The sequence below is a fragment of the Phalacrocorax carbo genome, chromosome 8 (assembly GCF_963921805.1).
Source record: "Phalacrocorax carbo chromosome 8, bPhaCar2.1, whole genome shotgun sequence".
Taxonomy (NCBI): Eukaryota; Metazoa; Chordata; class Aves; order Suliformes; family Phalacrocoracidae; genus Phalacrocorax; species Phalacrocorax carbo.
Genome location: NC_087520.1, coordinates 42,329,394 through 42,351,322, shown reverse-complemented (window position 1 = coordinate 42,351,322; position 21,929 = coordinate 42,329,394). Strand labels below are relative to the sequence as shown.

The 21,929-nt window shown below is 46.0% G+C and overlaps 1 protein-coding gene across 3 annotated transcripts in view; it reads right to left on the bottom strand.

Annotated features, from left to right (window-relative positions):
* WFDC1 (WAP four-disulfide core domain 1) overlaps positions 1–21,929 on the bottom strand; it is a 139,739-nt gene that overhangs the window by 3,335 nt on the left and 114,475 nt on the right. For 2 of the 3 annotated variants that reach the window (XM_064459664.1, XM_064459665.1), the window contains 6 exons: positions 11,484–12,767; positions 4,846–5,041; positions 4,207–4,290; positions 2,413–2,553; positions 1,151–1,192; positions 246–320 (listed from right to left, as the gene is read on the bottom strand). In XM_064459664.1, the coding sequence (XP_064315734.1) occupies positions 262–320; positions 1,151–1,192; positions 2,413–2,553; positions 4,207–4,290; positions 4,846–5,041; positions 11,484–11,630 (669 nt within the window). In that variant the 5' untranslated portion in view covers positions 11,631–12,767 and the 3' untranslated portion in view covers positions 246–261. Of the gene's footprint in view, positions 1–245; positions 321–1,150; positions 1,193–2,412; positions 2,554–4,206; positions 4,291–4,845; positions 5,042–11,483; positions 12,768–15,183; positions 15,544–21,929 lie in introns of those variants that run through there. The other variant, XM_064459663.1, reaches the window with a different exon arrangement.

Below are 21,929 nucleotides of genomic sequence, written 5' to 3'. Positions count from 1 at the left end.
GCAGAGCTCAATCTCCAATGCCACAGGTCCTTGGGATACTTTCACAGCACCATCTGTCCGTCATCGTAGGTGTTTCAGCTCAGTTCATGGAGTCTGAGGTGTGCACCTGTACACAGCTTTAAGGTGCTGTCCTTATGCCGGTGTAAGAGAGGTAATTTCACCCTCAAACAAACATTTCTTTAAATAACTGCATACTAACAACAACTATTTTCACCCAGATTTCCCTGTACTCACAGGACACTTACCCAGGCACACCTTTGGTTAGCCTAGGTGCTTCTGCTGGTTTTTCACATAGCCGACCACATTGTTGGAGTTGCTTCCTGTAAACAAATATCAACAAAGTTAAATTTTAACTTAGTCCGTGGCAAATGTTTTCTCAAGATTTTCTAAGCAGTACAGTTTTACTGGTGTCATTATTTAGCGGTTCTCTGGGAAAGCTGCGATAGCCCGCTGCACGGAGGAAAGGAAATCCTTTCCTAGTTTAATGAGCTAAACTGGCCAAAGCTGGCTGTTCGTAAATCTTATCATATCAATGATGTTGTCTAGTTGTACCTGAATATTACTTCCAGTCTGATCTGACTGTCCCCCTCTAGATCCAAGAGTTAGCAGAAACCAGGAGCTTTGAAGACACAAGAAAAGACACCTTCTAAAAGTTCCTCCTGCTTTCCTTGAAACACATACCCGTGACTTTGTGCAAGGGACCTGACACCTCTTGCGGCTGCAGATAACAAGGGACTTATTCACTGGGCTTCTGCCATCTCTTATCACATACCACAATACAAGCTCTTGGCAAAAGACCCTGCTTTTGACAGAGTTCTGTGTCGAAGGAGTCCTGGGCCATGAGCAAAGCTCCAAAAATCTACTTAAAAATAACAAAAGGTTATTGGAGTGGGTGTTTCTCGCCCCTTGAGTGGGAACCCCTGGCAGAAGGCTTGACCATTTAACACGTTGCGTCACAGCTGGACATATTGATTCTCCAGGGCGTTGCAGATCTTAAAATAAGGTCTTTTGATCAAGGCTTAGAGAATCGAGGCTAAAGAATCTCTATTTCCTATGTACAAACCTTCATTTCATAGGCAGAAAATTCCTTGTAAGCAATGCGGTAACTATAAAGCTTAATAATAGCAATAATTTCATGCCAGCAGCTTACCAAAATATTCCTTGTAATACTTATGCCTCAGGTTGCGTCCATCTGAAAAAGAAGGTACGTAGTGAGAACATATCCAGTCAGCCTTCACTCTGTGTTAAGCTCCAGCCTTCTGTGTACAGCACAGAGAAAATATAGAGATGGAAATAATGACCTCACAAACAGGAAAATAAAAGATCTCTGTAGCTGAAGTAGTGCGGGCTCTAACCCTCTTACAAAACTGTTTAGATTGTTGAGCTATGTGGACAAAAGGCACTTTCCCTGTGAGTGGTTAGCTGCTGGCTACTGGCATGTTATGTTCTTTTCAGTAGCTACGAGTCAAGGAATCACAGACTTCCTCAAATGAAAGAAAATTTGGGTAAAATTTCAGACCATCTATTACTGTTTTATATAATTCAAGCTCCAGCTCAGCTTTTCTGTTTGCCGTTCATATAATTATTTAAGCTCTTAGAAATACCTTGTGTCTAAGAGCCATACAGCTATACATTACATTAGCTACTACGGATGTTATTGAAGACAAAGTTATAAATGAATAAAAGAGGTGATGAAAAAGCCCTGGAAAAAATATCTTAGTCTTTCATGGAAGCAGTTCACAGATCTGGTTTGATGCTTCCCCTGGCTTTTACAGTAACCAAATGGCAAAACTGACGTCTCATGTCCCTGCACTGAGATGATCTGTAGCCCAGTGCACACATACATTTCTTACTATTCAATGAAGTTACACATACCTAGACATGTTATGAGCTTCCCTGGAAAATATCTTGGCCTACGTAAGTTCCTTTATTGGACAAATGTGTCAGCAGAATAAAGGGAACAATGTTTTGGATGCAGAAAACAGAGTCAGAAGTCAAAACTGGAATTTGAAACTCATGTTTCTTAGTTAAGTGTGTAGTAATATTTCTATTTTTGGTGCTGCGCAGTAACGGCACGTGCAGGTTACTTCCTGCTCTGCTTACTCAACCCCAAAGGACACTGGCATGCTGGCATGCAGAGCAAACAAGAAGTGTGTCCCCTGCTTTGGGTATTTCATGCAGCTCAGCCAATGTCAAGGGCATTAGAGACGTGCGATCGCCACGCAGTGGGGACCGTCTCCCAGCCCAGCTGTCCCACACTGCCCTGGGGCCTTGGGCTGCCCAGAAAAGCCAGAAAGCCCATGAGAGCAGATGTACCACCAGACCTCCTTCAAAGCCAGTGAGAGCGCACCTTCCCTTACTGGTGTTTGCATGACAGAACCAGAAAGGAAGGGAGGTTTCCAGTCAACTGACCCGGATTTCCACGGAGCTTGATGCACTGGCCCCTGTTAGGGATTCCTTCAGCCATGTTACCCGGGTTGATGATATGGCATTCATAGCCTGTGGGGCAATGTAGAGGCTCATCTCCATCCTCAGTGGTACTGCAGGCCTCAGCTGAAAAAGAAGCCTGCAGGTCATAAATCATGGCTTTAACACCGACAGGTAACCAAAATATGACAACACGGCCACCTTCTGCATCTCCTCCCAGACAGGATCTCAGACTACTTCCCATGCAAGGGTACCAAGGAGCTAACACCTCCAAGAAGCCTGGCAGAGCAGGGGATCCAGTTCACACCTTACTCAAAAACCTGACGTGTCTAGCCCTATATGGGGCAGTAGAGGTCAGCCCGATTACCTGTAACAACAGCCTGCCCATGGCCTGTTGCGCAGGGTCTGTGCAAGGGCTGGAGAGCGGAGGAGACAGACCTCCGCTGACCACCATGCTCGCACTGATGCGTGGTCCCTCCACACGTCTTCTTCCTCCAAGCAGCCGTAAGTCTGTTCCAGCCAGTGTTTCAGGCTGGGTGAGGAATCAGGGAAACGTGACCTGGAAGCTGGCAGTTTGCTGCTTTGTTCTTTGCTCCACACCCATTAACTCACTGGTGAATCTAAACCTCAGATGTGACTCGCTATGGAGTAAGGTGGTACCCCTCCCTGTTACAAAAGGGGCTATAACTGCCTTGACCCTGGATTTTCAGCAAGTGCAGAGCAGAATAGGAAAGTAAAGCAGGACTCACAGGCAGTGCCTGTGGCCATCAAATGCACAGACTACGCAGGGACACTCCACCCTTCCATTTGCCAAGATTTTAATTTCAAGGATCTATGCTGTAATTCTCATGCCATGACTGATGGTTTTTATTTCACTAATTACTCCCTCAAGCTGAGATGAAGGTGTTAAGATAAGAACAAATAATATTAGCGTGACAGGGATGGATGAGGAGGAACCTATTTTATCTTATTTCTAGCAGTGCAACTCCAATGAGCTGGAGGCAGAATTTTCTCTTAAAGAAATAGGAGTTTCCATAATAGATGAGAATTCGGCAAGTCTGATACCATCTGTGTAACACCAAAGAGGGTAATTTATTCATACTACCTGTGTCTGACTAAAGCTGATCAAAAGCTGCAATAGCCCTTCCATGAAGAAATTAAGACTTCAGGCGTACATACATCTGGGGATGTCTCATAGAAGGGAAATTCTCTTCCCACCTGCCCACTCCCTCCCTGTTTCACTTTGAGGCCCAATCTCATTAGCGGTCCCCAGGCTTAGATGCTCCCAGCTCCATGTCAGCTTGACACAACTCTGCAGCAGTTTGCCAGGGCTCTTGTTCAAAGCAGCCTTCAGGCCTGAGAGCCAGAGCCCCAGCCCAAGGCATCTGTGTGGTGAGGCCACTCTGGGTTAAGACACCTCTTAATCCAAGTCTGCCCGCAGTCTATCAGGCAGCTGGCAGAAAATCTGTGTATGCTGACAAAGCCTTTTTCTAAAAAATTATATATTTCTACTTATTTCAAGAATGGATACAAACCCAGTTCTCTGGAGTATTCCTAGTGCTCTGCTGGATAAGCCACAGCCATAAAAAGCAACTGATTTACTGTACCTGAAACTAGCCCCCTGCACAACACAGCATTATTCCTACGGAAACTCCAGACAAATACCAGTAGCCGCAGCATCCCACCAACCCTGGCAAGCCCTGTGTGTGATGAATATACTATTTAGTGCCCTTTGCAAAATTACCGATCTCACACAGAAGACAGGGAAACTTACTGTACCTTGTAAGACTTCCTCTGGGCCATCCAAAAGCCACCCGTTTCCTCCCAGCCAGCGGGGTTTGGGCTGAACCAACCAGTCTAAAACTGTAAAAGACACAAGCAAGAAACCACAGAGTCGAGGTGGAGTAGCCATAGGGGCCACAGTTATGGAAAAGTCACAGACTTCCTCTAACAGCCAGTGATGAGGCTGCCAGGCTCCTGAAGGATGGACTTGAGCTTTCAGCAAGATACTTGTATTCGTGCTATTGTTGTCCCAGTGGCAAGAGAGCCATGGATGTTATCCAGGGCCCCAAGGACCTGGTGTCATAAAGGCCAAAGCAGCTGTTGTTTCCCATCCTCCATTCCCATGGCATGGATCGGATGAGATGGCTGCCTGCCTTCCGTGAGCACTGATTCAGACTGGGATTACTTTTTTCCCCGAATATATACTCCCAGGAAAAGAACTGGCCTCAAATGATTTCTACCATTTGTGCCGGTGGAAATTTTGCAACGCCGGCTGACCTTGAATAATTTCTCGATTCAGCAATCATCCCAGAAATGACAAGTGCCTCCCACCTGAGACCCAGCGCGCATGGGGATGACTACCACGATCTCTACATGCTTCTCTCTACCATAATTTGATCGCCAGGTCCATTCTACCTGGTGGTGGCTGTACAGACTCCAGGCAGGCGTAGATGCACCCATTGTAGCAGCAGCGCTTGTGCCTTTCACACTCTGAATCCGACCGGCAGCTGGGCACCTCGCAGGCTCGGTCAGGCAAGGTCTGGGGCGGCGGGGGGCAGCGGTCGTTCTTCTGGTAGTGGGAACTGTGAGAATGAAGAGGGTACTCATAATCCTTGCAAAGAAAAGAAAAGGAAACAAAGGTTTGGCATAAGGTGAATACCAAACATCCCATCAGTTGAAACAGAAGAGGGACTTTCAAAGTAGTTTTCAATACTCATTAGAGAGGAGAATTAACCGTTCAGCTCCCCCAGCCCTGTCTTCAGCACACTGAAGAGAGAGCTACATGATCACCTCAGCACATTGCTTTGGAAACACCAAACCACCAAATTATTGTGTGGAACCCATTTTATAATTAAGGTTATTGTAATGACAATGAGGAGGTAAATAAAAAAAAAATCCTTTAAAGTCTTTTATACTTGTCTGGGAAACGAAGAGAAAGACTCCAGGCATCCTCATGACAAGCACGCCAAAGCACTCTGATAGTAAAGCAGTGGAAATGATGACACTGTATTGTTTTGAGGTCACACCCCCAAATGGGACCTGGAACAAATGTCCCAGCTCGCACCTCTCTCCTCAATAAGCAACTTCTACCTTCATCACCTTCTTCTGGACCAGAACTTATAGGGGAGTCTTTCAAGCTTATCCACTGTGGGGACCTGGGTTGTTAAATTAGAGACCATTTCTAAAACATGAGATGATCTGGGTGCGGTAGGTGTGGGTGGTGTCAGGTCGATCCCAAAGAAAATGAGGCTGTGTTCGACTATAGAGAAAGGAGCCCAGCTGCTCATTGCACACCAAAAGGACAAGGGAGATTTAAAGTGGATTAACAGGCACAGGATTTTACCAGAAACATTTATAAGAGGCAACATTCAGGTATTATTCACGCTGGCAGCATTTTAGCAAGAAGCCAACCCCCTCCAACAGAGAGGTGAATCACCCAAGCCCACTCCTTTCTCACCTATGGCTAAACTACTCATCTCTGGGCTTGAGCTCAGCTCCCCAGAGCAGCATAAAGTACTCAGAAAGGGCAATCAGTTCTCAGATTTATTAACAAACATTAACAAGATCTAATCAAATCAAAAGATGGATTCCAGAATTGCACTTTTAAAAGAGATCCGTATCTAGCCAGAGGTATGAAGTGAGCAGTGCCATGCACTCGCTAGCAGGCTGTTGAGTTTGAGAGCCCTATATACACTTGGCACGATCACTGCTGTGTTACGAAATCAGTGATGAACAACTGGGGTTGTTATTCCAAGAAACAACATGGTGCAACTCTCCCTGAAGGGTCTCTAGGAAATTTCACCATCAGACTATGGAGAAATTTGAGGTGAGACTAATATCCCTCTTTATCTACATGCTGCTACATCCTCATTGTTGAAACATCCCAACGGCTTCTGTGGAGCACGTGTGCCTTTGCGAAACAGCACATCCCCACATGGACTGTCCAACCAAGTGTCCTAGGAGAGGCCCCAGGAGGTCCATTGCCCTGGGGACTGACCGCTGGCCCACACGGCCCCTGCTGCTGCATGTGACTGAGCAGCAATCAACCACCAGTAATGGTAAAACCAGTATCATCTTCACTCCCTTGGCATAATTTGCAACGCAGAGAATGAAGGAAATCCTAGGGGAGACCGAAAGAAATGGCGATGCACGTTGTTTGTGGTACTGATGTGAAAAATTGTGTTTCCATATTGTACCTAGCACAGAATAGTATTGATAAGGTGGTGGTTTTTACACCAAAGCGGACCTCCGTTCTTTGAGCCATAGCCAGGGGGAAACGGAGAGCAGCAAAGCTTCTCTGCTGCCTGGTTGCACAGCGATTGAGTGTCAGCCAATGTAGAAGGATAGAGAAAAGTCAGGATGATTAAAAGTTTTAATTTCTGTTACAAGGTGTATGTTAAAGAAAAATACATGTCCTGGTTATAGCTATAACTGGCCAAATAATGTGTGCACGTGTGTCTGTATGTGAGAGACAGAGAATTCCTAATATTTCCCCGAACGACAGCCTCCTGCCCTGTTCCCAGTGTCAGCCTGCCCCGCTCTCAGTATCAATAAACATTCTTCCGCTGCTTTTTCCTTAGTTGTTTCCATTCAGTGAACAAGAAACTGCTCAAACCCCCCCCCGTGAGGTTGTTTTCCAATGAACTGCTAGGCTGTTTGAACCACAAAATAGGTCTGAAGTAAGTATTTCTTAATTTCTACGATGTTTTCAATGTTAAAGTGTAAAACAAGGTGTAAGCTCTCACGCCATCCCATTCCTCAAAAGGTAAAAACACTCCAGCTTTGAAATGATGTGGTTTTGAATTGAAGATACAGCAAGTTCAACTTTTTTTGCTGTAGTTGGATTTTAAATAGAGGAAATACTTGAACCAAGTATATTTTGGGGATGTAAGAGGGCATTTAACTGTAAATCTATGCGGTTCCAAACATTTAACAGGTCTCCTTGTTGGAGGGAGCGCTCATCCTGTAAGGTCACAGTTTACTATTGTATTATTTGAAATGTCAGCTGCAGACTGAAATGTGGCCAAAGTAATACTGGCAAATAATGGACACATGAAAAAAAACAACCCAATTCCCCAAACAATTAATGGAGTTGCTTCACAGATGATTCAGAAACCAAGAAGCCAAAATGGCAATTAACAGTTGGCTCAATGACTGAGATTTCCGCCTGGGAACAATGCAACATTTTTAGCTGAATAACCCTGTACCTCATGACCTCCCTGCCCATTTTCCCTGCTCACCTAATGCTCTGAACCCCTTTCCTTCAAAACCTCATGGTCAAAAAAAGATTGTTTGACCATTTGATCTAATAAAGCCATTGCCACTGGCTTATGTATACAGAAACCATCCCAGTGGGAAACAGGATTTCCCCAGTCCCAAAACAGCCTGGTTAAGGATGTCTCCAGGTATGGGTTACAAGGTCTTGTTAAAGGCTCTCCCAGGATTCAGTTTGGCTCTGAGCGTAGCTCAGATTTATTATTTTTACAGATTGTGACAACAGTCAAGATTTCTTCTTTGCAGAATATTTTTCAATCCAGGAGGCAAACTGCTGTTTCCCATGGAGACCTCTTAAATCACTTTAATGACAATATCTGCTTTAGACATATCCAGAAACGAAGTAAGGGGAGAAGTTCAGAGTTCAGCTGAGGAACCCTGGAGTTCAGTAAGGATGACTGGGAAAAACCGGAATGCAATCACTCACTCTCAACCCATATTTCAACAGTGACTGTGAGATGCAGTCTGCCTCCAAAAAGTCCCAGACCTGCTCTATTATGTGTGCCTGAAAGAGGACCCTGGGCTTGTGTCAAAGCACACTTCTCTGCTAGTTCATATTCTGCTGGCAGGTATTTCCAAACACTGGCCATAAAGCACATTTTCTCTGAAACAAGACACAGTCAGGAGGAGTTTAGATCCCTCCAATATTTCTAGTAAAGACCTGGAAAGACACAGATCATCGGTGATCAAAGTTGCAAATATCAGGCTGAAGGAGGGTTAAAGAATCTGAAGGACAAGACCAAAACAACAGGAATAATATTCTCCTGCTGCTGACTCTGGATTAGTCGTTTTGGTTCCGGTGCCTGCAGCACTGGAAGATTGTCGCAAAATTAGGGTGAGCTCAGAGAAGATGCACGATAGCGATTAGAGGACTGGAAAACAGGGAATACAGTGCAAGACTTCTAGGTGCATATGCAGGTCTCAAAGGGGAGGCTGAAGGCTGCTCTGCCCATACAGCACGCTGAGGCACATGTGGGGCAGGACCCGCAGGGGAGGTGTGCTAATCTGGTAGATGACGAGGGTATCTCTGTTGATTTATGACAGCTAGCTGGAGGGTAAATGAATTGTTGGAAGAACATTACAGCAGCTGTGAGGAATTCTTAATTTCTGGAAATCTTTAAAAGTAGGCTGGATTTCTTTCTAAAATGCTTGATGCAATTGACACTGGAATAAAATCAAGACTGCCCAGGTATTTCCAATAGACATGTGTGTGTCTTGGTAATGAGTTGAAGAGCATCCCCCGGTACCTTCCTCCTCTGCCCTTTGGGAACAGCCCATGGCCTGTGCGGGGGCTGCAAAACACCAGCTGCAAATCACTAACTTGACCAGAATCCCTCTGGTGGTAAAATACACGGATTTGTTAAAAGCTGGAAGCCAGTTCCTCCATCCCACTGTAACTGCCAGTTTTTCCTTCTCACTGCATTCCCTCTCCTCTTTCTCCCTCCTCTGTTCCCACTCGTCCCCTCCTTGCCAACCAACACCCTTCCTCGGAGTCCTTAATGAAAAACTCCAGACCTCAAGCCAGCTCCTCATGGTAACACCTGCTCGCCGTTCTGCAGCCAGCAGTTTGGTGGATGCATTGTTCCTACCATGGAATCAGATTTTTTGGACTCAGACAACATCACTCTCAGTCAACTCCCTACCCCTCCCCACCTCTCCCCCCTGCAGACCTTGCCCGTGTCCTCCTGGGGGTCCCCCAGGGATGTCTATGGCCCATCTCCTGTAGGGCTGAATGTTGCCATGAGCACCTCCATCTGTTACTCCTCTATCCAAGTGACTCACAAATCAGCTGTTCCACCCACAGCCTGTGATTTCCGAACTGTAGGGAACATACAGCATTCGGTAGAAAAGAAAGCATCTCTCTGAGAAGCAGGAGGGGCTGCCAAAACAGTCTCTTGGTGGATAAGAGGATGGAGAGCGGATGCCTTCCTCCTTACAAGGCTTTGAGGAGAAGGTTAAAAAAAAAGCCAACATTTTCTGTTTTCCCTAGATAAGATGTTTCTGTCAATATAAGCAATTCTAGCTGAGCTTGCCAGATCAGTAGCACCTGGATTCACGGCTGCCAGGAAAAACAGCCCTTTGAAGAACTGCAGACTGAAAGAAGAGGTTATATCCTCAGGGGAGTGGGCACTGTGCTTCTACAGAGCACATTATCTGAAGATCAACATGTAAATTCCTGTTCTTCTCCTGTCCTGTCTCTCTGGGTCATTTACTTCATCGCTCCTATTGAATTTGAGCTCTGCATTGAAATATGACAGAAGAACATACTAATACATACACTTTCCAGGGAGTGATTCTGCAGGAAACACAGCTCTTCGCATCACCATTTGCCACGTAAAGTGCAAACCAGATGATACCCTGTCCCAAGGGAGGCTACAATGAAGAAAATTTCTTACTGCAAAGTACTGGGTGCCTTTCAAATATTGGCACGAAGTTTTCTGCAAAATTTCGAGGAGCCAAGAGTACTGTATTTCTGTTCATTCAGCATGGGCAAAAGACACGTGTCACACTTCTGAGTCAGCAGTCGCACAAACCAAACGTAGCTGCCCCCAAACACCACTTGAGGTGTCACGGGCAAAAAAGCATCCCTTCTAAATTAAAAGCTTTTATACGTGGTTGCAGAAAACAGGTGGAGGAATCCCTCTGTGATAGCAAGGAGCTGCATATGCACATGCAATCAAACCCGAGCATGAGAAAACAGGCTGGCTGGGGCTTCCAATGAAGTGATTCAAGGCGCAGAAGCCTTGGGTCAGCGCTGGCTTCTAAGGGGACTTAATGGAGTAAGTCAAAATTTCAAATTCTTTTTTTTTTTCTTTCTAAACAGCAGGTCCTGAAAGTCAAGCTATCAAATTTTTTTTTTGTTGTTATTATTTTTTTTAATTTCCTCAATGGCCATCTCTAAGAGTCTTTTGGCCCAGACACACCAGAACAAACCCCAGCACCATCCTTTTCTCCACTCACAGTAGCTTGTCGCCGCTTCAGTTTCAATTCCAGTACTGCTCCAAGTACCACCGCGGGTTTGGAAGTGGTGGTTGCGCTCAGTACCCCACTGGTAAGTAACCACGTGGGGTACCCCCGTAACACACCGGGCAGGCACAGCAAGTGCTCCAGCACCCCCTGGGCACACAGGGGACACTGGAGCCTCGGCAGCTCCGTCCTGTTTTCTTGCACAGCAAGTCTTCTGCCCTTCCCCGGTTTGTCCTTACTCGTGATGGCTTAGGGATAAGAAGGTGGCTTGACATGCCATCGGCACATTACTCTGACACAGCACACCTGGAGGCCGCTGTGCTCCGGTGATTTACAAAACCCTAGGCAATGCCCCATCCCTCTAGTACACTTTATCACTAGAGTTGGAGACATTTACCCAAAGGTACCCCAAAAGGCGGTGGAAGAAGTGGGCAGGGAACCCTCCTCCCTGCTCTAAGCAATGAATAACTTCATCTTCTTTTCATTAAATCTATCCCCAGACACACAGGTTTTGCATTCCACGTCTCCCCACTCACGCTCCCCTTGCTGCCCTATGAAGTTTCTAGGAAAAGCGGCGACGGCTGCCGTACCAGTGTCTTCTCACTGTTCCAAGCACGCTTTACAAGTTTCCCATTGCAGCAGCTAGGTGGCAAATGTTTAGTACAGCCTGGGAAACTTAATGTAACCCTTTTATGAAGAGACAGCCTGCGGATTCAAATACTTCTGAAGTGATACACACACGTAAAGAAAACTCCCCTTTCACGGTGAGCATACCCAGCTCCCCCAAAATCACCCCACTGCAGTTTACTCACATCATATTTCTCCGTCATTTTCAGATGTAGAGCACGCTTCCAGAGATTCCTTGCACAGCCCGAATCTGGCAGCAAAACTAAGACACACATGGCTGCAGTGAAGATCTTCTTACAGAAACACATCTCTGACAGCACCCTGGAATCCATTTTCCCAAGGAGAGATGAAATAAGGAGCCCAGCACGGCTTTCAGGACCCAGACGATTCAGAGCCTTGGCAAGGAGGGAGGGAGACGGGGAGGGAGGGAGAGCGAGGGCTGATCGCTGGTGAGAGCCGCTTTTCGCTGCGCAGCTTCTGGGAAGGGAAAGGGGGGAAAAAAAAACCCAAAACAAAAACAAAGGAGCCCACAAGCAGAAGCCAGGAGCTGCTGTTGAACTTCTTTACTCAAAGTTAGATCAGGTTCTCGGCTCACATGTTCACACAAAGCACATGCTCTCCTTGAATGATAGATGGGAAGATTATTTGGAAAGATTATTTTTAGACCTTTGTTCCCAACATCTGGTATCCTCAGAGAGCCCCATTCAAAGCCAAAGCGTGGGATCAGATGACAGCTGCCGCAGGGGGAAATAAAGGTCTTGGAGGGGTGGGCTCGGCAGCTTGTAGCAAACAGCTCACCCAAACTTCCCAAGCTACTCGGCTCTCCCTTTGTGAGCTTCCCACCGTGCCCTGAGCTGTGGCTTTGGATCATGTTTTGACAAAGTGATAACTTCACATGAAGATTGCTTGAAGGAAATGATTTTACGATAGGATAAACATGCAGGGGCTTTAATTAAACCAAGTTGATGTTAGCTTTCTGTGAATGATTTCAAAGCAGGGGAAGACATGGCTGTTGGGGAAAAATAAATCCACATGCATGGGTGGGGATCGGGGAAGGAAGGTGGTTTAGAAATTACATGACCAAATGGAAAGCAAGGAAGGGGACGTGAGTCAGGCTGTGCCTGACAATGGGAGAGACAGAGAGACTGGCTGTGGGGTATTAGACACCTACATGGACATTCAGGCACCCAAGTGCCTGACAGACAAGAATGGACTTATGAAATCAGGCTGAGAGCATCCCAGCATCCTGCTTGGGATGGGGACAGAGGCAGGTGCCAAAGAAAAAGTATGACAACAGGGCAACGGTATCTATCCATGAGTATAGACACATATATACATATGTATATGTGTGCATGCATATACTTCCACAGCCTTCGGTAATGATGTTCAGGGCATCCTGGGCCAGATGTGGGGGGTTTATTTTATAATCCCCCATGAATTTCTCCTCCAGCACCTTGTCCAGCCTCCACCTGCAATGAAAGAAGAAAGGGAACCACATAGATAGTCGAGATACGAGCACTAAGCCCTGCTTGTCTCCAGTTTACCCTGCCTGCAGCCCTGCTCTATAGCCTGGGCAGAGCAGAGTGGAGGCTTGCTGGATGCATTGAATTTATTTTATATCTGCTGTAAAATGGGTCTGCACAGGAGTGGATTTGTGGACAAATACAAAAAAATCTTCCAATTCTTCCTTATACCTGAAAGCTGTGGCAAGTCACTTCGATCCTTGCCTTAGTGTCAACAGCTGCATGTAGGTGGTAGCTAAAGGATTTCATTTCCAAGCTTGCCAGAATACAGTGATGGGAATCTGAAGGACAAGTGAGATGTGGGTTTTAAAAGCTCTGTATTTAACAGAATATATTTGATTTATTTAGAGATAAGAGGTTTACAGGGTTTCTAGCAGTAACCGTGCTTTGGGACAGTCCTGGCCATATCTCTACTGCTGTAGAAAGCTTCTTAGCAACAAAACCTGTTCAGTTCATGCTAGGGGATTTAGCTGGTAAGAGAAACCAAGCAGGGGCTACTGTTATGGGAGGAAAGCAGAGAAAGAAGGGTGGGGAAAGAGAACGAAGAGTTAAACTGGGTTAAACTCCCTCACAGCCGCACCAATATAAGGAGGTCCTCCTGGGACTGGCAGAGCAAGCTGCCTTGCCTCTGCGTGGAGCCTGTGGTCTCCCAAAGGAGCTCTGGCGGCATGTGTCTTAGGAGGGATCTCTATGGAGATGCAATGACCACATATTGCTCTGTGTTCGTGTAATTTTCATCACCGCTTGACCCATAGGTTGCTCCTGCAATAAGATGACAGTCACTCCCTAAGGCGTGAGTGGGGTTTTGGGGGGCTGACAGGCACAGGGGACTCCATGGCACAGTTGTTTCAGGAATGGACGAGAACAGGGAGTGTGCATTTGAGCTGGAGAGCCTTCCATGGCACAGGAGCTTCATCATCCTCCACCAGGCTGCTGAGAAGACCGTCTCAGCAGAAAGCATGGCTCCTGAGGAGTCCAGGATGTCCTCCATCCTCCAGGACAGCTCCCTGTCACCTGCTTTGCACCATCCTGCCAGTTCTTCTCTCTCCCAGAGCTGTAATCACCCATTTAAAACAGGGTTTATCCCAGTTTTCCTTTAAACAGGCCAGTTCACTCAAGCTACCTTCTCTTCTGCACTTAATAAGGACAACTGTGGACAACTCATGTCCACAGGCCAGTCTATGGCTGTGGAAAGTGACTCCCCAATGACTGAAGTGTTACCTTCACATGAAGGCAGAGCTCAGCACCTACAGGTCACTGTCATCTCCACCCAGATCTCATCCAAATGTCACCTGAAACCAGCAGTTGTGCTGGAGTTAGTGAAAGGCACTCTCAGACATCTTTAGTACATCCACAGAGGAATATACCACTACCATAAGACTTCAACTTGTGGCTTTATTTTTTCTTGCTCAGAGAACATTGTCTGACACAACAGGGTGCCTCCAATTCCTTTCAAAAACAAATCTTCCCTGTTTGCTGCAATATTAATATCTGCACCTTGATAAAGCACCTTTCAGGCACAACCAGGAGCTCCCACCAGTGTCCTGACTCCTGTGTTGTAAGATGACAAATGACACCGCTGGTTGCACGGACTAAACCAGATTTTTTCATAGAGTATTCCTACTTAATTTATGTCTTTTGCTGATATTTCACTTCTCTGTGCCCTCGCTGAAACCCAAACCAGCATGAAACAACAACTGTTCACGGTAACTCTCCCTAATTTAATTTCATTTTTGTTGTTTGTTTCATATACTTGCAATCTGGACTTGGAGCAACTAATTCTGAAGATCAATAGCTACTTCAGACACCAGTTACTGGCCTTTCTTTTGGCAGATATACAGCTTTGACATTTACCTGGGAAAAACCAGGCTCTGTGCATTACAGTTCATGGACTGTGTGCCAAAGTGAGAATTCTCCTGCAGGACCAACCATCAACAGCTGGTCATGATCTTCGCATAAAAATGACTGTTGATGTTATAACACTTAGGCCTCCCAATTACAACCATTTCACCGTAACTTCCCGAAGTACTGCATGCAATGCCTGGACTGGATTATCCTTACTAGGGATAGGAAATCTTGCTAGGGAAACTGAGGCATGGGAGGGGTGATTTGCTGAAATTAGACCTTATTCCATCGGCATGACCAAACTGCTAGGGCTGTAACAGCTCAGCCTACGCCAGGGCTCTGTGCTTCAATGCTCTATACTCACATTCAATAGGGAATTCTTCATGCCACCCATTACCATTCCTCACATGCATCTACCTCCAGTCTGTCTTGGAAACTAGGCAAGGGATTTTACTTTTTTTAGAGGATTAAGAAAAACTTCTTTAGCTGGCAAGATTGGAAAGAATGTATTTCTCACCTTTTCTAGATATTCTTCTTCTTGGTAGTCCCTGGCAGGGCTGCATCGTCGCAGGACAACTGCAGGACAGCTTTAGCCCATTTCACACCACATTGCCCTCCCATGTGGAGCCCAGGGCACACCAAAACCAAGAGAGACTTTAGTCCACTCGGGTGCAGAGGCTCCTCGTTCCCGCTACAGAGCCGTTCATGTCTTATCTAGTTCACTTTTGAATGGCCCATGCAGGCAAAAAAAAAAAAAAAAAAGGGAAAAAGAAAAAAGAGAAGCAGCTTTGATTTCTGAAGAATTTGTTTAACAAAGCAGTTCTCTGCAGGTTTATGGCTCCAACTATTAGTATAACGCATTCTTAGCAGCTTGAGAAGTAATTATAGGAATCAGGCACAAATTGTTAGCAAACACAGCCACTGGTAATAATTAGAAATTTAAAATTTACTGCTAAGCAGATTTCTGAGTTGTGTTACTTTAAATGCTGGGTATTTGATGGCGTATGTTTTTAAAACTATTACTACAAGAAAGAGAGAAAATTACGGGCCATTTTCTCTTAAACTACACCTTACCTACACACAACAGTTGGGCCACAGTCATTTATTCTAAGTAGAGCAACTCCCTCTGGTGATGGCTGCATCCATATAAAGCTGCTGTATGGCTATCCTACCCTATGCAACGTGGAATAAGTGATGCTGCTATAAGACACCCTTGTATTATTACAATGTCTTGGCTAGATTTGGCTCCTGCTTGTCTGAAATCTTGGGCAGTCAGCAGGCAGGCAGTTAGACTGACAGCTGGAGGACAGCAAAAAGTATAGTAATGTATAAAGTCGTATCCACGCCGAACAAGTAGCCCAGGGAAAGCGCTAAAGTGAAAAGCCGCACGCCTAACCAGCACATCTGGCCAGGTGCAGAACACGTGCAAACCAAGCGGTAAGCAAATTTTCTACTAGCGAGAGTTTACGGTGTGCTTGGTTGTGTCATTCATAATAAAATAATTCTTTCCTATATGCTTGCCCAGGGAATACGCAGAACATCCCTAAGTCAAGACTCCTCTGCTTCAAGATTTGTGGTGCAGTTCCTCACACAAAATTCCCGCTGCCTTCAAGGATGTTAAATGAGATCGCTTCATACATCATCACGAAGCAGAGAGTCATCTTCTGCGCATGAATCTGTGCAAATTTCCATTCCGCAAATGGTTTCAATAAGGCAAATTCTGCAGTAACATAAATTGCAGTCAGACAATGGTGGAAGAACATGGCCGAGACTCAAACATCTCCCCAGGACCTGTGAAACCTTCAGCATAATTTGTTACAGCAAGGAAAATGTATATGAGTAAAAGGACGGGCATTTTATCAGGCTAGGAGAATAAAATCACTTTTACAACTAGGATTTGTGCTGCCTCATTATAATGAATCAAATAATGGTTTTTTAATATGTTCTCAGGGAGGTTCTGAGTGAAAGTCACGGGGTGTTTGTGCAGCCGAGGAAAAATGTCTTTCTCCAGCCAAAAACAAGTAAGGTAGGTCAGCCTAAGCCAAGACTTCCCCTTTCCCAGAGGAAAGATCTGACTTTTAAGGAACGATTATGTCAAAGAGAGAGTTTCCTCGGAGCGCACAGCTCCACCAGCGTGAGGTGACTCATTTTAGCGTGATACAATCACAGTGCCTTCATGCCAGGGGTTGCTGCAATTCCTTATCCGCGGCGCTTACAGGCCTTCTGTTTCCTCGCCAGCGCTGTATAGGTTCTGTTGCCAACAGCCAAGGACAAGGGTTTTCTGGGGGTTAAGGAGGTTAGAGATCATTGATATTACCTGATCCAGTGCAAAGGCCAGGTTACAGCCGCGCTGCCTCCCCCCCATCTGCTGCACCCCCAGCTGCTGGTGGGCAGCCCAGGGCGTCCTGCCCGATGTACCACTCGGGAACGGGGTTTGTGTGGCCTGGGGGAGACCTGCGGGTGTGTGCTGGGATCAGCAAAGGGTGATGACCACTGCCCAGGGTTTCTCATGGGTCAGATACATCAGGAGAACAACTCCACTCATCGCAGTGACACAAACACAAGCGAACGCTCCTCCCTGCTACTCCCAGCTGCCTTGTGCAGGCTCAGCCCTGGGGGCTTACCAGTCAGGCTTTTAGGAAAACCAGTCAGGTTTTAGGAAATCAGCAAAAACAAGTAAATCCAGAGTGTTTTTGTTGTGAATATGCACACAAGAAAACCATAGCCCTGTTTCAGTTTCCCTCAGCTAAACCTGCCATGTGAAATTCAGGGAAACGTATAGGAAGTGCTGGGCTCCTCAGCAACAAGAGACGGTATTCCTTTTATCTGTATGGTCACCCCTCCTACCTGTCCTTTGTGTAAGATATCCCAAAGCAGCAATATTATAATTGTTACTTCTTTTTTTTCTTGCCTAAAAGCCAGCCAGTGACTGGGATTGCTCACTGCGTGGACTAGCAGGAAAAGGAATCCCTTACAGGTGCCCACCGGGTGAGGGGATGTGATAATCAACACATAAAAGAAAATGCAGCATATCCCGAGGGGTGCCACTGAGTGCAGATGATACACCCCCTCACCGAAGGAGTTCCAGCTCTGCAGGAAGACCCCAAATCTGGGTTTTCAGTACGGATTCATTCCTGTCTGAGCAGGAAAAGCTGGCTATTGTGTCTGTGCCAGATGTTTGCTACCAGGGAGCTCCACTGGGAATTTATAGGATGAAATAAAAGATCAAAAGCAATTCAAAACACAGACAGGTGATTCTCTTTAAGCATCTGGCCTCAAACCTTCGCGAAGCCTGGCAGAGGTCAACGTTAAGTGGCCCCTACCCATTCGGAAAGGCCTATAAAGAAGAATATAAAGTGCTTCTACTTTTAACTAGCTTTATTGCATATGAGATATAAATTAGATGAATGTTATTAGAGAAGCACTCTCATGAGCGCTGCACCCCACTAACAAAATTAGCAGGAAGTCAAATATATGATCAAAACATTGTATTAATTACGAGGCGGAAAGGTATTTAGTCTGGAGGAGAGGCCCGCCTTCGGGGTGCAGCATGCGGCCGTGCCTCTGCTGCGACGCCGTGTGCCCCTGGGAGATAGCGGCGGATCCCAAACAATTCCTCTGGGCGGGACTGCCAGAGCTGCGGTTCTTGCCCACACGCTCCCTTGTGCCAGTTCCCTCTGGGGCATTGTTGTCCCAAAGTCTTTTGTCTCCGAAGAGGCCTCTGTGAGCAGTTAGCATCCCGCAGGGAGGCAGGAGAGGAGGTCGGAGGGGCTGGGGAGGAGTGGGGGCCCTTTCCCTCTCAGGCCAGTGGGGACTGCTGCATGTTTTGGATGGGGGGAAACATACTGTGAAGCTCTCACACTGCGACTGCCGAGTCACAGACTGGAAACCTCAGAGCAATCTCCCTGGAGGACAGATTTCACCCTCAAATGAAAGACATGGGGAGTTAGTATCTCACATCTCTGACCCACAGAGACTTGGCCAGGGCCAAGCGGTTTGTTTTGGGGGCTGCATCTCTCGGAGTTCGAAATCTGCCTGTCTGTAGCCCCAGAAGGAGATGGTTTCCCATAACAAAAGTGTCCTTCCCACATCCAGAAATAACAATTCAATAGATGAAGTGCAGTCAGTAGCACCTGCAAACACTGAACAAGGCAGATGGAGGGCCAGATATATATCAGCATTGTGCTTGCATATGATTTCCTTCATGAAACCTTTAGCCTCTGCTTCCCACACACAATTACAAGTGAACTCCCTCCCTCTTTGCTGTGGCTGCTCTGAGGCAATGCATGCTTTGGCAAGGACACTAAATGATTTCCCAGATCCAGCTACAAGGCAAATGTCTTGAAAGCTCTGAAAAATCTACGGCTGCTTACGTCAGCTCTGAGGATGTCAGTGCTCTCCAGAATAGCTGGGGTTGTGCACCTTGAGCTGTGCTTCTACCACAGCACAGCCTCAGAGCTTTGTGGGAACCAGCAGGCGTGCAGGGACCTGGCAGGGCAGGGAGCATCACTGCAGCTCATCAGCCTTATGGGGACATTAAGGCTTGCAGTCGGCAATGGTCCTTCAGAATTTCTTAGAAGAGATCCAAGGATTTTGGAGCCTGAGCGTCACATTTGCTGTATCATCCCATTGCTGTTAAGGACCTTGCTATGAGAAGGCAGAATAGTTTTTCCTGTCTTCTCTTATCCAAGGAGCAGGGTTAAACAAGCTATAGAAAATCCCACTTGCCTTTGACCTCTTGATAAAGGTCTAATCTAAAGCTGGTTAAAGACAGACAGCAGTATTTTGAGCCGTTGCAGACTGGGCTTATCTGTGAGTGTTCCCTTTTATGTCCTTCAGCAGAGTGTCTGGAAGTCAGTACATGTGTTTCCATCATCTACCTGGTTTGAAGGGGACAAGCAGGCTCTCTCCTGTCCAACAGCTCTGCTAGGTGGGCTGGATCTCATTCACCACTGAATCCTGGTGCCCAGACAGAGCTCAGACTCTGGCTTCCACCCTTGCACTCTCCCTAGGCATTGTTTGAATCCCCTCTTGGCTTGGGTGTTTAATATAATTAGATGTCATTTCAAAATCAGAAATCAAGAGATGCAAAACTGGCATTGCAAAGCAAAGACTTCCTGCACGAGAGCTCTGAAAACTGCTTCCTTATATCCACATGTACCCTTGAACACCTGGGGATAAGCCTTCTTGAAAAGCCCTCTGGGTAGACAGACAACTTTTACAAGCTTTGGCATGGCAGGAAACGATAAGAGATCTCAGCTAGCCTCCTTTTTTTGATGCATGTACCCCTAATAAAGAGGATGCATCTCATAGCTTATACCTCAGCCAATTCTATTCCTCAGCTGAGCAAGGGACTTCTTTTAGCAGTCAGACATAGCTTAATTTTTTTTTAAGGTGCTGGAAGAAGTATAATAGAAGGGGTTTCCTCCCCTTGTGTCTCTGTGTGAGGTCCTGAACAGCAAGGTTTAGTATTCCAGCTGAATTCTTTCTGAATCATTCAACAGGCTGGGAGAGGCACATGGAGAGTTTCCACCTTTTATCTCAGCACAAAACTTTTCATCTGAACAGAGTCTCTCTACTGGGAAAGTTACTGTCCTCCAGTGAGCCACTCATTTTTAGGATGACAGTAACTTGCATTTTGCCACAGATGTTGCCTATCACAACGTTTCCTACTCCTGACATAAAGGAGAAACATGAAGGTACTTCGGATGCGTGGTGCCTCAGCCGCAGTCAATCGATGCTTTGCATTCACTGCTACGTTCACTTCGCTTCCGCGCTCTGCTCTCGGGCACCTGTAGTAAACAATCTAGGCAAGGCAGCGAAAGGAGAACAGAGAAGGATGTTTGCATTATGGAAGAACAACAGCATGAGAAACGGTGACATCTCCGTTACAAAGCCAACGTTTTGAATATTGCACTTCACCAATATGCAATATGCAAGATATGAAGGAGACTTCAGCGATGGGTGTCCCTACTTCTGCAGCAAAACAATCTGGATGTTGTTAGCTAAGCACGAAGCAAAAACTCTCTAAACACCCTACTAGCACGAGGCAGAGATTAAAAGCTGTGCTAAAAACCAGATTGGCTACCAAAGATGGTCACATCTCTAACTTTATGAGAATACACTCCCAGCTCTGCATGGGACAGCTGCTTCTGCCATTTGCCATGGGAAGTCTACATGCTGGAAAACGTCTATTTCAGTTTTGGTTCAATGTTCGAGTTAAATATCACAGGTCATATAAATATGTATTATTTAAAAATCATTTATATATATTTCTATATCATTATATATGTTTACATATATACACAAACTTTAATTCCAGCATGTTTCTTGTTTGTTCATAACCTCCCAGCCTGCCCCCTCAAAAAGTAATGGAGCAACATCATCAGTGGAGCAACAAATCCCTCTGCTCTTCCTAATGCAGGCTACTTAATACCTGCAGACTGGGTGCAGGGCTTACCAGAGTTTGAGTTCAGCTTTACACTCAAGTTTTGCCCCACTTGGCAAGGTTTTTGCTTCTTCAGGGTTCATTCACCTGAGATTTCCAGTGCCCAGCAATTCTGGACATGTTCCAATGCAAATCATTTCTACAGAGCAAGCAGTTGTATATTTTGTCCAGCAGCCTAAGTCCTCTGTGACTAGGTATCTAATTAGTAGGAGTAGGAGCACTGCAGAGACTCTGAATACACTAGTTCCATGGGCCAATTGGGTTTTGGTGGACTTTGTGCTGGTTTTGTCAGTGGAATCATTAATGTTTTGCCAGTCTACATTGAATGGTCTGACACAGGCATCAAGGTGAGCGGCCTGCCCCGTGCATTAGGCTATGAGACATGGCTACACATGGAGTCATATGATCAGTGACACTCGAGCCCTACTGTCTGTTCAGGCATGAAACAGGCCAAGGTCTCTGCTTCCTCCTCGTTGGCTGAAGTTCCCGCTGTTGTGTCTCAAAATGGGGACTGAGGGAAAACGCTGTATCCTGGGCAAAAGAGACGGAAAAACCAAGACCCTCCAAATTATTATCAGGACACTCCAGAAGTGCCCAGGCCAAACTAGGAGATCTGCTTTGTTTGGACCACTCTTTTCACAGTACGGGGCAAACATTTGCTGTTGATTTGGCACGAGTTCCAGACCCCCGTCCAAATCTACCTTTCAAAGCCATTAACCTATTCTTGAGTGTAACAAGCCCCAATAAATCACCTTTTTTCTGCCTAGCCTTCCCAAAGGAGCTGCATTATTTAATCTTTCATGTTTTCTGCATTC